This window comes from Pyxicephalus adspersus, chromosome 2, assembly GCF_032062135.1.
Source record: "Pyxicephalus adspersus chromosome 2, UCB_Pads_2.0, whole genome shotgun sequence".
NCBI lineage: Eukaryota > Metazoa > Chordata > Amphibia > Anura > Pyxicephalidae > Pyxicephalus > Pyxicephalus adspersus.
In genome coordinates, this window is record NC_092859.1 from 16,340,800 (window position 1) to 16,357,073 (window position 16,274).

The 16,274-nt window shown below is 37.0% G+C and overlaps 1 protein-coding gene across 1 annotated transcript in view; it reads right to left on the reverse strand.

Moving 5' to 3' along the window:
* The window catches only part of ADGRE5 (adhesion G protein-coupled receptor E5), a 29,491-nt gene extending 13,223 nt beyond the window's left edge, over positions 1-16,268 (reverse strand). The window contains exons 1-9 of the mRNA XM_072399698.1: positions 16,243-16,268; positions 15,819-15,935; positions 14,601-14,723; positions 9,600-9,737; positions 5,660-5,709; positions 3,567-3,653; positions 2,756-2,915; positions 2,510-2,611; positions 2,125-2,315 (exon numbers count right to left, since the gene is read on the reverse strand). Coding sequence (XP_072255799.1) covers positions 2,125-2,315; positions 2,510-2,611; positions 2,756-2,915; positions 3,567-3,653; positions 5,660-5,707 — 588 coding nt within the window. The 5' untranslated portion in view covers positions 5,708-5,709; positions 9,600-9,737; positions 14,601-14,723; positions 15,819-15,935; positions 16,243-16,268. The remainder of the gene's footprint in view (positions 1-2,124; positions 2,316-2,509; positions 2,612-2,755; positions 2,916-3,566; positions 3,654-5,659; positions 5,710-9,599; positions 9,738-14,600; positions 14,724-15,818; positions 15,936-16,242) is intronic.
* Between the last annotated feature and the right edge of the window lie 6 nt (positions 16,269-16,274).

Consider the following 16,274-nt stretch of genomic DNA (forward strand, 5'->3'; position numbering starts at 1 on the left):
TATTCAATTATTAATTGCGGTTCTGTAATTAAACTAAAGTAATACTTAGCTCTATTCACTTGAATAAAATAACTAATTGATACTTTTTTTGGACAAGTGGTGATCAGAAGCCATTGACTTACGTTGTAGAAGTGATAACACTTTTAAAGAGTGAACCATTTGCCATTGATCTCCATTGTGGACTATTGTATTTTCACTTTTGAAATGGTAAACATTTGCTGGGGAACTATAAATATATATAAATATATGTGATTGGGCTGATCATAAATATAGCAATCTATATCTTTCAACAATGAATGTGGTGATCTTTTATTAGTGGCACAATTGCTAAAATTAGAAAATTTGTTTCATATGATTATCACTCCAACAAGTTTTGTTTTCTCAAAAAAATGGCCTTACATGTGTATAAATAACTTACCGTAATTTATTTCAGTGAACTTTCTGTCCATCCTCTTTAAATATACACCCCTCCCAAGATTTGTACTGTCTGCTGTATTTTTAACATATTCTGCATGGCCTGAGGCAAAGCTTAGAGTGTGGAATGTTGGTCTGAACAGATTTATTCCTTGGTCTCCAGTGGCAACAGTACAGTACAAGAGTAACTCTGGCTTCCATATTGGAAAAGGTGACATCCTGGTTCTTTTGGCAAGATCCCAGAAATGTGAGAATCTGAAGTCTTGTGATAAGCAGACCGTAGAAGACCTCCTACTGAGATTTGGGATCATAACCTTTTCCAGGATCTTGCCAGAAGAACTGTGATATCACCTTCACCTAAGAAGCCAGGTGTAAGGAAAGTACATGCCTTAATTATCCTCCATGGGTGTCATTTGTGATCTACAGATGTAATACAGCAATTTCACATGGGAAGGAACAATGTTGAATCAGTTGACCTTGCCTAAGGAGTACTCCTGGCTTGGACCTTCTTGAAATGGTAGCTCTGAAATATGGCTGAATGCCAAAAGCTGTAGTCAATGTTGTAGGAATACTAAAGAGTGAAATGTGTTGGACTGGTTTGTGAAAGAGATTTGAAAAATAAGGTTTATTAATGATGGTATTGGGTTTTATATAGTATCAGTTCCACAGACCATCAACCATCCTGTTCATCACATAACATAGTTCTTTTTTTTAATTTTTCCATTAAAATTATTATTTTTTCTTACAAATCATGTATTGTACTTGTAAGAAGAAGTATCATAATTGTGTTTTTTTTTAAACAACGCCCACCTTTAATTGTTGCACCAAACTGGCAATGTACACTTTGTGTGGATACAGTTTGAGTGTCTAAACTTTGAAAGGGCTTTTGGGCTCTAATTTAGGGGTTCTCAGCTCCAACCTTTAAGGTCCAGGATCATATATTATTAGTTTTCCTTTAACCTCCCTAGCCGTAACCTCGAGAGTGACTCGGCGTAGAAAAAAGTTGCTACAAGTAACCTTGAGTCACTCTGGGGGTTGGTAAACCTAATAGAGCGCTTACCTGATCCGCTGGGGTTCTGCGCCGTCCAGCGCCGCAATCTCTGTCTTCTTTCTTCTTCCTGCTTCTGCATCCAATGAGTCACCGGGGGAGTTCCCGGTGACGTTGGTGCGTGTGTACGTCCCGGCCGGGCGGGGCAGGAAATTCAAAATCCATTTGTATTGCATTCAATACAAAATAACTGTATTGAATGCAATACATTGGATTTTTATGTGTAAAAGCAGTACATTGTTTTCAAGAACATTTATTTTACAGTATGTATAATACTATGAGTATAATATGTATTTTTTTTAATTAAAATTTTTTTTTTTAATCTATAGATTTTTTAATTTACTAAATGTATTATTTTTACATGATTTTGTGTCTCAAACTTTATTATACTCATACTATTATATTATACTGTAAAATAAATTTTCATGAAAAACAATGTACCGCTTTTAGACATATAAAACCGGAAAGAAATGAACCGCTAGGGACGTTAATAGACAGCAGTAAATAACGTTAGGAATAAGTTACAAAGTCAGAAAATGAGTCTTCCTATACCAGAATCTGGCCTGTAGGACTGTAATTAGGGACCTCTGGTCTATGGTTTGTCCCTTTTTTCTTCCACATAAAAGCCACATAGATCAACCCACTCTTCTTTTAACCCTTACCTTCTCACTGAAGTTAATATGCATCTGAATGGGCTCACTAAGGTTGGATGTATCAGTTGGCATTCCAAGAAAGACACTGACTACAGGCGAGACAAGTTTCACACTCATATTTTTTGAATCCTGCTGCAGATTAGCACCTTCCAGGAGTTTACCTAGATTAGCATATTCCAAGCAACCCACTATTGATGTGTCTGTGGGAGAAAAAAAAGACATAGGTAGAATGACCCCCTTGGGGTAAGTCAACTCAATAACCAGTTACAATTTGATTCATAAATCCTTTTTTACTTAATGTTGCATGGTAAATGAGATGCAGTTGGATGTTTGCTATATTTTGCCAGTAGTTTTTGGCATGAGCACATGGCTGGGTTGGGTAGTATGTACTTACAGGCATTTCCCAGAGCTGTGCTTGCACCAAGCCGTATGGAGCTATTTCTATTGCTCAATGAGACCTCTTTGTCTTTTATGTTGCTATTGATTACTTTAGCACCTGCAGAAACATAGAATGCGTCAAGGATGCCATAAGAGCCATGTTAAGACTGTAGACAGATAAGACAAAACAGTTGCAGCCCAATTCCAGACCAAACATTCCTTTATAGTTGGACGGTGTGAGGGATGTGCAGAGAAGACTCACCCAAAAAGCTGTTCTTGTTTGAGTATTGTATGTGTTTACTAAACAGGTAACCCAAGTTCTGTACCATTATTTCAATAGCTTTTAGCATCTTTCCTGCTATTTGTAGACGTTGTTGACTGCTGCTGAATTTCTCGATCAGATCATCCAGGTCATCTAAGAACTTTTAGAAAGGGGAAACATGTTAAGAAAAAAAATGTAAAGCCCAAACCCAGGTAACATTTTCCAAGATTTGGATGTAGATGGGAATAGCAATAGACAATACTTCTGCCCAGATATCATTGCTGTATGAGATACCGCTGGGTAGTTTCCCCCTAAATTTCTGTCCCTGCGATAGATTGTGATATAACATGGGCTATAAATGTATAGAGGTTTTGCCTGTTTCATTATTTTTTACAATCAATATTAAAATATAAATCACAGAAAACTGTAACTCTGATGAACAAACCATGTACAGAATTGTAGAGTTGTTACAAAAGGAAAACAAGCTGAGATGGTCAGAGATGCATGACCCTAGTCCTCTGTATTTTGTTGAAAGCAGGTTTTAGGTTCTCTTTAAGGGAGATCCAAACAATATGGTGATGTTATGTGCTGCGGTTTTGTTAATTGCTGTGTGTGAGGTCATGTAGGTAAATCTGTAGTCAATGTCAGATGTCTACTGCGCTCTGACCCCAGACACTAAACCTAAATGCTCATAAGAGAAACATGTATAACATTTAAAATAATGAAGCAATGCAGTAATATACAAAAAAAACAATATTACTGGTTCTCTTTGGGTTGTAACCTAAAAAAATCGTTTGACTTGTGGTTTTACCTTGTCTATTCCTAAACGTTCTAAGCTGCTATTATCATTGCACAATGGTTTCCGCTTTTCAGTAAATTTCTGAAGGATGCATTCAAGCTGCACAGAGAAAAATGATTGTTTATACAGAAAGTACATAGAAAGCAACTAAACATGGATAATGACATTTCCAATTTAAACCTGGTAATTGGGGATACAGTTAGTGATAAAACAGAGCAATGATTAATAGGTGTGGGAATAATTTTGCTGGTGTCTATAGGCTGTTCAGACAAAGCCCTGTGTTGAAATTATTTTTTGATTGAAAGCTATTCAGTGTAAACACATTGCAGGAAGTATCCACATGGAAATGCCTGTCTACTGCTACCATACTGTAGAGAAGAACCTTTGTCTTATGTCTGGAAGTAGTGGTCTCTCTGAGGAGGTCTGAAGCTTCTAATGGCGATCCCCTACAAAGCCAGACTTTTAATTCTGCAATCAGCAAAGCTCATGCTTTCGGCTGGTTGGAGGGGTTTAGTCCTGACTAAGCAGGGGGAGAGTCAGACTTCTGCAAAGATACCGCTGCTTCCTCACATTGGACAAAAGTCCTTCTATGCAACATGCTGGCAGGAAACAGGCTTTTCCACTCGGACCGTGGCAGCTTTTAAAAGATAACAAATCAAAACTGAAAGTGCATATGGGTTTTAGGAATTTCTTAAGTCTGAATTTAATTCTAACCCTTCTTCATTTCATCGAAATATCTTTGAATCTTTTTGAAAAGATTGAAGCTGGAGTTGGGGTTTAAGTGCATGTTCACAGATAAAGTTTGTATAGAAGATTAGAACCTTTGCCAGGTTTTTACTGCTAGCTTGGATTCCACATTCTTCTCCCTGCTGTTTTTGTGCAAACAGTGTTAAAACAAAGGATGATAAAGCGAAAAGTTTCAAAATCAACCCAGACAAAAATTACATTTTATAGTGGAGTAGAGGAAGGTTAGGACCACTGAAATATTTTTTATAGCTGACTTTATTATATGTCTTGGTTATATTCCTAGCAATATATGAACAGAAATGCAAATGATGTTCATTTCTTCTTTCACAAAGCTGAATGATGATGTCACGCTCCATGATCAATTATCCCAAATGAATAAAGCACCAATGCAGTGTCACGAGAGGATGACATTCTTATGGCTTTGTGAAAGAAGCAGAGGCACAAATTCCAGTGCAGAAATCCCACCAGTGGAATCTCTGTGAGAAAAAAAAGGTGATTTACTAAAGGAATATAGACTAATTCTTTAATTGTTTTGGTAATAATCACCCAGCAAGGGATCTTTCACTTAGCTTAGTAAATGAGATGGAGCTCTGCCGACTTCAACCATCCTATAGTGTGCAAGGAAAAATACTGTTTTTTAGATTTCCTTGCATGTGATTGGGTACTCTTTGCAAAGTGATTTGTTACCACATTCACTAGGCTAAGTGAATTATTTCTTGCAAGGCAGGTGCCGCCATCTTCAGTCTGCTTTTCATCCAATCTCGAACTTGGCAGGAGTGAGATTGGGTGACATAGCCCACTGTAAAGGTGGAATAAAAAAGGGAGACGATCTCATGTGAGATCGGCATCTCTTTCCTCTTAATAGAAACAATGCTCGGCATGCACAGAAGGAGCAGCCAAGAGCCTCCCGGTATGCATGACATATGTATCCCATTCCAGCTGCGGCAATTAAGAGTTAAAAAAGGCGGTGCAGCAACCTTTTTTTTTTTTTAAGGGTGTTGCACTTAAAAAAAAATCATATAACTTTTTACTTTATATATAAGACTTGTCTACCCTTTTATGTAAAGTAAAAAAGTTGAGTTTAGGTCTGCTTTAAATTCTTTAAGTAAATCATCCCCAAATGATAGTAGTCTGTCTCCTCACAATTCTAGATATATATGAATAAACACAAATAAAATTGTATTTTTTTCTGTATCAGAGTATAAATGTGTCAAAAAAGTTGCTACCGATGAATTACATATAATACACATAATACACATAAAAAGTATACATTTATTTTGGAATAAACAGCATTTAAACAAATTAATTTTAGCTGTGTGGCTTGCTAATAAATTGAGCACTAAATAATGAAATCTTACCTTATTATTATTACACGTTGTCTGAGTCTCATTGCTTTGTTTGCACATCACTGCAGATAAAAAAAAAAGGATCACAATGTTTACATTACACATCAAGTTAACAATAATCAATGTAGCTTACACTAGAGCGAGACCATTCTAAAATATGTATTAATAAAGAGAATCTGCAGGTATTTTTGTTTTTCCGGCTCTGGATTTTGGGTGTGTGATCTGTGTGTAATCTAAGCCCCAAAACTTTACTGACACCCATTGGGAGCACTATGAATGCCTTGTCCAGTTTGCTGTCATGCTCCCCCAACCATCACAACAGCTGGCAACTCCCGGCTGTTGTGTTCTCTAGCAGCTGTTGTAAACATGTGCTGTGTCTTCAGAATCCTGTCTACAATTTTCATGGAGAAACATAATGTTTCAACATAATTGTTACATTGGGCCAGATTTATTAAAGCTCTCCATGATCAGATAAGATAGACTGTTGTGGGAGAATCTGGGTGATCCAGGAAACCTGGAATGGATGAATTAAAATTGTTTGCTGATAGTTGGCAAATGTTTGCTGATAGTCTATCTTCTCGAGCCTTGGAGAGCTTTAATAAATCAGGCCCAGTGTATTTAAAAGAAAGATGGCCTTCTTATAAGCACTCTTATACAAATAGGAATCCAGGGAATTATTACTATTTGTCCAATAACAGGATAATAGCAATCTACTTGGTCACCTGACATTTCAAAGTTATTTGATTGGGACTGGGCTCATGTGGCTCATGATTGGACTCCTCTGCTCATGAATTTCTCAATAAGCAAAGATAACCCCATAATACTGTAAGCTTCACACTGCCAGAATTTTATGAATCACTTAAATTTTTAAATTTTTATTTTTCTTGCTGAAGGTCTAAAATGACCCCCATTCAGAAACCATTTTAAAGAGATAAATGGCAGTAGCACTAGTAGTAACATGACCAGCTTTTTCCATTTATGTATATCAATAGGTATACCATTACACGTAAGTAATTGCACGGACTTTGCATTGAAAAAATGTTTATGTTATGCATTGATTTGCAGCAACATCTGTACAACAATCATATTATACCATTCAACAAACAAACATTAACACACACATGCTTATAAACATACACATACTTAAACCAGGTTCAAGTTTAGTTAGAAACAACTAACCAGCCAGTATCTTGTATTGTTGGAGGAAGGCACCAGCCACATACCGTTTACCCTAACCATTCATACTGAGTGCCTCCAACCATCCATATAACATATTATAGCAGCTCTGACGGATTTGTCCTTTGGTTAATACATCAACATATGATAGTAAAACAAATATATCAGGCACATTGTAGACTGAGATGTTCCAGATTAGGTAAATTAGGTATTAGATTCTAATAAAAAGTTCATGGTTAGCTCTTATTCTGTTATACTTCATGAGTTCATGGATGTAAGTGGTGATAAATGTAGGGGTGTACTTTTTCACATTAAACATCTGCACCTAGAATGTTCTCTAAAGAGAATGTCTGATGAATGACAGATTTACTGCTTAATAAGGAGACCTCAAGACATTTGTTCAAATATGTCACCTTTATTCGCAGGGATTATTTGAATGAAGAATATAATTTTGCTGGTTTGAATATGTTACGTGTCAATGATTTCCATTCTGATAAACTCTATTGAAGCCAATGGAGGGGAAGTTCTGGAGGATTGTTCTACTCTCTGGAGAGTACTCAAAATACCATGGGAAGATCACGGAATGTCTGATGAACGTTAACTTCTGAGGAATATTAGGAAAGTCTTAGCTCATTAAAAAAGCAGGAACATTTGAAGGCACGGAGGGCAACGCGAGAACAACAAAAACCCTTTAACAGCTTTGTAGGGTCACCTAATTGACATCAATTAATTCATGGTAGCACAGTGGAAGAAGGAGATCAATTTGATTATCTTCACTAGGTCTCTATTCCATCAGCCAAAAAAAAGTTAGAAGGAATGAACAACACAAGAACGGTAGCAAAAAAGAGGAACATAAAAGAGGAAAAAGCCTGCTAGCACAAATGAGAAAATAAGTATGCAAAATGGGCCAGACACAATGGCAACACAGATAAAACTGGTTGAGCACATGGAATGCAATACTGCAGAAGTTGAGCAAACACTATGGACAACAAGTGCTACAAAGAAGACATGTGAATGCTTTTTTGTGTTGGTTCAAAGCAGACTAAGGGACCTATTTGTTCTGGGATTCTATACTGGAATGCTGGCAAGTATGCATATGTACTAATGTTTAACATTTACAGGACCTTGTGCTTCAATGGTCTTATTTTCTACCAGGAAGCTTGCTTATGGCAAGTGGGGTGATGAAAACCAGAGTCCTATATTCATTTTGTAATCCATTGCCTACTGTATCTGCAAGTTACTATATCAGAAAAACATCATATTCATTATTCACTTAAATACATTCCTTTTTAATTAAACTCAAAACTCCAGTAACAGCAATTGAATAAGAAAACTGTTATACTGATGGTCGGATAAGGACAAGAAGAAGAGAGATGCAGGTCCATTCAAATTGATCCGTGTAACCAGCATGTGGACAATGATAATTGCTATGAGGAAAAAGAATAACTCAAAAAAGCGCAGAGCTAAATGGACCTGCAGGTTCTTCAGAGTTAAAAAATGGAATTTGTACTAGATGCTTATTAGGATAATGCATGAAGGACTGTTTCCTTGTCTACCATGGACAAGGCAACAGATGATCCAGATTGTTGCATTACCTTATAAGTTTGTCATTTGATATCAAGAAAAATAAAAAGACATCCTGTGGATGACCGACCCAAAGTAAAAATCATTGGCAGTCATGGCCACTATTATAAAATTAGAGGAGTGCTTTTAGGAACATTTTACAATAAGCCTCCACAAGATAAGGATCATCGGGACTTATGGGAACAACTACACTTCTTGACTGCCCTCGAACACTTAATTACTTGGAGATGGTGATATCAATGCAACTAGAGGTAGAAAACGTCCTAAAGCAGGGGAAAGCATCAGCTAGTTAGTGCCAACTAAATTTGCCACAAATAGAAACTGAAGAACCATAGGCAAACATAACGATCTGATACAAGAATGACAGAAGCAACTACAAACATTGAAAAGGCAATCTGTAAGACAGAATGGACCTACCATGCAGCTGACATATACATGTGTGAGTGGTTACATGACATGGCAAGTACAAGAGACTTACAATATGGTGTGATTACTAACATTTCAATTGTAGATGAACAGGGAGAGAACAGAATGTTGTATTTTGAAGCAAAGATTTTTATTATTATTAATAATAATAAACTGGATTTTTATAGCACCAACATGTTACGCAGCACTGTACATTAAAAAGGGGTTGCACATGACAGACGAATGACACAGGAGCCTGCCCCAAAGAGCTTACAATCTAGGAGATGAAAGGTCATTTGCAGTAAAGTAACAATGCCTGTCATTAGCACTACCATGGTAGAGGATTGTGGGAAAACTGAAAGTGGTAATTTATGCTGCAGAGGTATTTTTGTATCTGCAAATGGGATACAGAGTGGTCTGGAAGGCGATTTCTTTCTTGCTGCTCTCCCTGGTTTAACGCTTCTTCTGGAAAAACTTTCCAAAAAGTTTTCAGTGAAGGACTATTTGGCTCCTTTGAGCCCACCTTACCAAAACCTTCCTAGTTGTACTGTTGTATAGCTTCATAAGATCTACTCAATTAAATCCACGATTTCCATACATTGCATTGAGGATAGCCAAGCACCCTGACAAACCTGTATGCAGCTGTACCATGGGTTCTGTATGTATAGTTAAACCCGATAGACAAATACAGAATGTTTTTCATGCTCTGCCCACCATACATACCTTCTGTTTTTGGCTCTTCTATATTCTGAAAACAATTTAGAATGGTAGAAGAATGTGTATTTACCATTGCATTGCGGGTATATGAATCCCAGAGATACTGCTTTGTATCCATCTTGACATTTACATTCCAAAGTGGCTTTTTCTGTTTTACAGATACCCTTCAATCCACAAATATAGGGGTTACCTATACATTGTAATATAACTGTGGCACAAAAGGATGAAGTTACAGAGATCAGATGACATACAGAATAAAGTACATGCTTTGTTTTATGTTTAGTACACTTGTATTGTCTGGAGATGTTCTGGAAGTCATGCGAGTCAGTTGAATTAGTAATCTACCTAAAAAGGCTTGCTGCATAAAAGTGCAAATTGATATTGTGGACATTTTTAAATATATCTTCAGCCAAAATTTTTCTTCTGCTTTAGATAAAGGGTCTGTTTTTGGAGGCTATCTTGGTCCACTTCAAAAGATTGACTTTCACTTCCTGTTTGGAAGAAGTGTCCCTACTGGAAGCTTTTCCCTTACCTTCTGTTGTAGTGACAACTCCAACTTTCTGCTTTTCCTTCACTTTTAGTCCTGGTAGTAATTGTCATACAAGCAGAGAGGTGAATCTCCCCTGTGGGACACCCCAATACAAACCTTAAGTTCTAACTCTTGACCACTTTCTTCAAGGAAAAGTTTTGGCTTTAGATATACTTTAAAGCGGAACTTAACATAAAAATTAAAAAAAAACTGTGACCAGGAGGGTTCTTTATTGCAGAAGGGGCAGGCAATGTCTTGTCTGCAATAAAACCCTTACTTGCCTGTTTTTTAATTTTTTTTTTGTTTTTAGCGGAACTCATTTCTCCTTGTTCCTTTATCAGTGCTGGCATTTTCATTCAATCCTCCTCTGGGTTTGGGATCTTTGGCTGCCTTGATTGGCCAGCCTGGAATGATGTAACTCCTAAGCATGTTTATGGGAGTTCAAATATTCGTGGCAGCCAGCTATGTTGGGAATGTACACTGAGCTGCACAAGTGCATTATACAAAAGATTCCAAACAGACAGGAACATTTGTTTTATTGCAGGCACACTGTCCGTTCTGCAATAAGGAACCTGTCTGATTGTAACTTTTTATTTGTAAGGTTTAGTTCCCCTTTAAGTATAATAGTAGAGATAAGAGATGGATAACCAGACTGTAATACAGTAGACTATTCAAATTTAAGCTTGATGAGTTCATTTATAAATGTTGATTTATCTCAAGCAAAAAAAAAAAAAAAAAAGCAGCAATCCAGAATGAATTTAATAGGTCATGCAATCACCTTGTGTGGACATGCAATCACCAATGTGTTGGCCTTGTTAGTGATGAAGATTATTGCTCAGCAGTTAAAATGTTAGGGGAATCGCCAGTATTTTTTTATTCTTTCTTTATCCATCAAAACATTTTTTTATTATTCTTAATCAACTAAATTTTGAATAGCATATATGAGTATTTTATATTGACTAGTTTCTCGGCAGATTTACTGCTATGTTGTCAAAAAAAGTCTATATTTGGAATATGTCTGAATTTCGCACATAATACTGAGAAGGGACACATCCTCTTCCTCCCTGCAAAGGGAAATTTTACTGTCAGTACTCTCCTTGTTGCTTAGGCTGGTGGCCTATTAGACAACAAGTACTTCATAGTTGCAGTAACTACTGAGCTGACATTGGGAGTCTGCAAGTCTTTATCTACCTCTGTCCTGATAAAAGGAACAGAGCCAGCAGCCAGAAGCATCCCCATCTACCTATCACTCTCAAGCAACAAAGGCCCCCACCTCTTGTTTCAAAGTGTAAAAGTCTATAATATAATATAAAATAATAGACTTATAAGGTATAAGTCTAAATAAAAGACAAAAAACACCTAAAAAGTAAAAAAACATTTGTTATGCCCTCCATCCTGGATATCTAAACTTATTCAACTGTGCCAATAGAAAGGTGTGCATTGTCGGAAGGGTGACTTACATGGAAAGTCGGTATCAGAATACAGAGCAGCTTGGAATTTCCATGCAACAATACAGCCACTCAGCCTACTACTGCTTTTTTTTCATTAAACTGGTTGTTCGGCTTGAAACAAATAAAGCCAAACATCGCCGTGGCAGAGTCAGCACAGAGCCGCATGCTATACCTGTCACTGAGTATATCACAGCTCGGACATATAGATTGGCAAACTGTGGCACTAGAGCTGCAAAGGTAAGCATTGGTTTAAAAAAGAACAATACATTTTTTGTGTGGTTTTGGTATATTTAGGACTGCTGTAACCTTTTGAGACAATAGGTTAGGAGTACCCCTGTACTTATTGCCCAGGTTTAGGGGGCAGATATCTGGTTTTGTCCTTAAAGAGGTCTTTGAGATTCCAAATAGGCTCACCCACCTGCAAACCCCCACAACACAGAGGTTTCCTTGTGCAGATGAGGCTCTCTCCCCTCTCTCCCAGGGGACGGGGGAAGTCTCTGTTTTTTTTCCAAAAAAGAAGGGGTCTACACACTTTTAACCTCCTTCCTTCTATAGCAAACCAGATTCTAGAGGACTTTTAATGGATAGGAGAGGGGGCACACTAGCTTGCTGCCCCATTTTCTATCTACGAAGGTAGCAGTCATCGTTCCTCAGCTGGATTGGCAGAGCCATACGCTATGTAATGTTGGCTGTCATTGACTTCAATGGGATCCGAGTTCAGCTACAAATCAACGTGAACATTGAGGTCAATTTGAAAAAAGTGTCAGTCAACCAAACAGAGGTGATTTGGACATTTCATGGCTCCAAAGCCAATAATAAAATAGTCCATACTACAAAAATATTTGTAGTGTTCTCTAAATTGATTTAAAGGGATTTTTTTCTTAGGAAAGTGCGTGGACAGCATATGTCAAAGATATTATCTTAGCACATACCAAGGTAGAGGGGATTGTTCACCTTTCCCAGCTCCGACTTTTCCTACTATATTATATGTGATACCGGCCACTACGTCTATCTAGAACTTTAGCTCATCTTGCCCATTTTATTATTAAGACCAAACTTGAACTTATCAATATCCACTGCAATCCCTTCTGCTGCACTGTCACAATCCCCTGGAATACATCACTTCCTTAGGACTACTACCTTCTTTGCCTGATATGTTTCACAATCTCTTTCCTTCAACATTCATCCACCACACATCATTTAGCCTTTTTTCACACACTCCACCATCCATTTCTTTGAACATTGGGTGCTCAATTTGTTCCCACTTCTCTGAAAGTTTCTGTGCCTGTATACCAGCACATTAGTCACAGGAGTCAGGTGGAACTGTGGAAGGGCTTCATGAGTCAAAGTGTGAATATTATCCTCATCCTTCATCTCTATCAGACTATAGGTCTCTCTTATTTTACATATTAGGCAGCTCAATGACTTGTTTAATAAAATTGGGGAAAATGAGCAAAAAATTGTTGCTTTTGGTGACCACTCTGGTTTCTTTTTTAAAAAAATAAAATGTGGCTGCTATTGGCATACCTAAAATAGTTTGACCCTTTCTGTTTGTCAGGGAAAATGAAAGGTTTTCTTGAATAAGAGAAAATGAAAGGGATGAAAAGAATAAAAATAATTAACAGTTCTTTACATTCATTTAGTAGCATGATGATTTATGAACATGTTGAAGCAAAATAGATTATCAGTACATATGTTAATGCAACTCTGTAGTCATCAGTACAATGTGTTTTTGATTGGAAGCAGCATAAGCAGAGCTCAGAGTGAATGCAACCCAGGGAACCAATCAGTTCATGTGCTGTGCATGCTGATATGTAAAAAAGCATATTGACAGGAACATGAGTTCCTCAGTGTGCTGCTTCTCCTTTACTGTGCATTCACAGACTGCCGGTGCAGATGTGGATTGAACCATGCTGCCCATTGAAAAACCTGATCAAAGATATGTAGTGGTGGGAAAACAATACTAGGGGGGTGGATTATTGGTGTGTATGACAGTAAAAAAACACTTTTTTTATTTTATATGATAATCATCCATACATGTATTTTACTTTGTTTGCAGTTTAGCTTTAAATCTTGGTTTGTCTTTCCATTAAAAAAACTGCTTTATATTTCAAGAAAAGTAGGTAAACATTACAACATTAAAAATGGAAACATCAATACACTGAATTGTAAAAGAACTACAGCTGTTCAGGTATTTTAGCACAGTTGGGGCTAGCAATGAGCTCTGTTAATATACGTGCAATTATTTATTAAATCTTTTCATATTAAAATTAGAGCAGTTTAGTGTCTCAGCAAATTGGGTTAGAAAGCAATAGGCATTGCGGTTTCTTATTTTCTACAACATATTACATTGGGTTTTACAAGCTAACATACTGACAAATGGCATTATTACAATGTTTCCCAACCCAAAAACAAATATGCAATATTTTGCAGAATATTGGTTCTTAAAAAAGGGTGGCTCTCCCTTCAGTCCCTCCCAAATAATACCATATCATTATTATAATGTCCAACTAACAATATATATATATATCATCTCATATTCTTGTAAGTTTCGGAGGGTTTGTAACACAATCCGGGTGTCCCCCTGTTCCCCCACTATTTTCCTCCTCCACCCCTCACTGGGCAATATTGTTCACCTACTGGCCACATATGTGTGGTTGTGTGCACAATTGTTTATTGTCCAATGTCATCTGTGCACACCACCAGAGGATGTCAAATAATTGCCAGAGCAAATAATTTGTTTCATCATCATTGATTGTCATCTTTTCACATCATTGCATGTGTCAATACTTATTCAATTTTTGAAGCATGTGTACGTTAGTTAAGGCCAACCTTGGAGGTTATTGGCATTGAAAAATGGCGCAGTAGGCAGAGAGGCAATCTTTACCTATCATGTCTGGAGGAGGGGGGCAATAATATTATAAATGAGATAAATGTCCCGTTTCAAGTTCCACTCATCTTTCCCAATGGTGATCAGCCAACAGAATTGGGAAGAACCCATCAGCATGAGATCATTACTTGACTAAATGAAGCAACATCTGTCTTTAGGCACCTTTGGTGAATATTGATGTATTAAAAAAATGTCACTTACCTGTACAATTATTAGAGATGTTTTTAAACCCTTTATTGCAGATACACTCATATGATCCATTTGCGTTTTTACATTCACCGTAAGGACCACAGATGTTCGGAATTTCTTCACATTCATCAATATCTGTAAGGAAATATCATAGATGTCATCACTGCCTGGCAAGGTTTGCCCCAGCCCAGTGAGTCACCGACACAAATATCACTCTTCCCAATGCCTGCTATGTACATTCTAGTTCCACATGTTCAATGTGCAGTACATAATAATGTATGAATTAATATCTGTGCACATGTCTGTGGTCCAATTAAGAGGCTGAGTATGATGAACCTGGACGAAAGCAGGGCATATGTTGGCATTGGTAAGGGAGAGGTGCCAACGCTAGAGAGGATGCGAATATAGCCCAGTTTGGATCTGCATTAACTCACATGTGTCATATGGCTGTCAAAACCAGTTATTTTTAGCCATGCAAATAAAATGTGCTACTCTTATTGGCTGTCATTTTAATGGTAACAATCATTATAGCAAATTTTAAATCTTTTAGCATTGAGAATTTTACCCACTTTACATTTCTTCTTATTATTACACAGTATTTATATAGCCCCGACATATTACACAGTCACAGTCATAGTCCATAGTCACCTTCTAAGGTTTATATTGCCTTGATTAAAATAAAGTATTGTGGTTATAGAGAGACTAGTTTATAGCTTCTAACAATTTAACCTAGCATTGATGATATTCTCCCACGTCTTATCATAGTGATCACTGTTTCTGGGACAGGAAGGGTAATTTCCCCAATGATGACACAACCATAAGCACTTACAAAAGATTCTAACTCTTGTACTCCTTAGAGCTCTACAACTTGATTGCTGTTTGTGTCCCACTGGACACAATATTTAAACCTACTCCATAAACTCGATAATTTACCCCAAGTTACTGTACACCATTGGACCAACAGGGGGAGGGAGAAGCAGCACAAGGAGACAACCCGGTGTGTTTTAATTGGTAGTCCCAGCCGGAGCCAATTCTGATTTAGTTCAGACCTATTCCAACCTCAGATTGGGACTAAGAATTTGAGTAATTACAGTTCCAATTTGAAATTTCTAAATTTGGGATTAACAGGTATAATAGACGAATGCACAATGACAACTCATTGACAATCATAGGTAATTAAAAATACCAATTCTGATTTAGAATTTAAAATTTAGAAACCATGGCTCTCACCTGTACAAGTTTTATAGCTGTTTGTGAATCCCTGCAAACAGATGCACTCATATGATCCATGTGTGTTAATACAATCACCAAAAGGACCACAGATGTTTTTTTCACATTTATTAATATCTGTAGGAAATATCACAGATGTCAGGTATAAAGGTATAAATACAAATAAATAAATATATATATATATATATATATATATATATATATATATATACATACATTATATAAATACATTTATACCAGACCAGAGACTTCAGGGTTAAAGTGGATCTTCTGCTACAGAACAATTTGTGTGAAGTTTTTTTTTTTTATTTCATACATATTCTGCAACAAAATGTTGCAACAAAAGTACAATGAGCAGAGCATGCAACCCCGGAAAGCAACAGACATAAAATGATAATGTGATGAAACACAAAATGACGCTCACCAATACACTGATTGGAGACATTCTGGAACCCA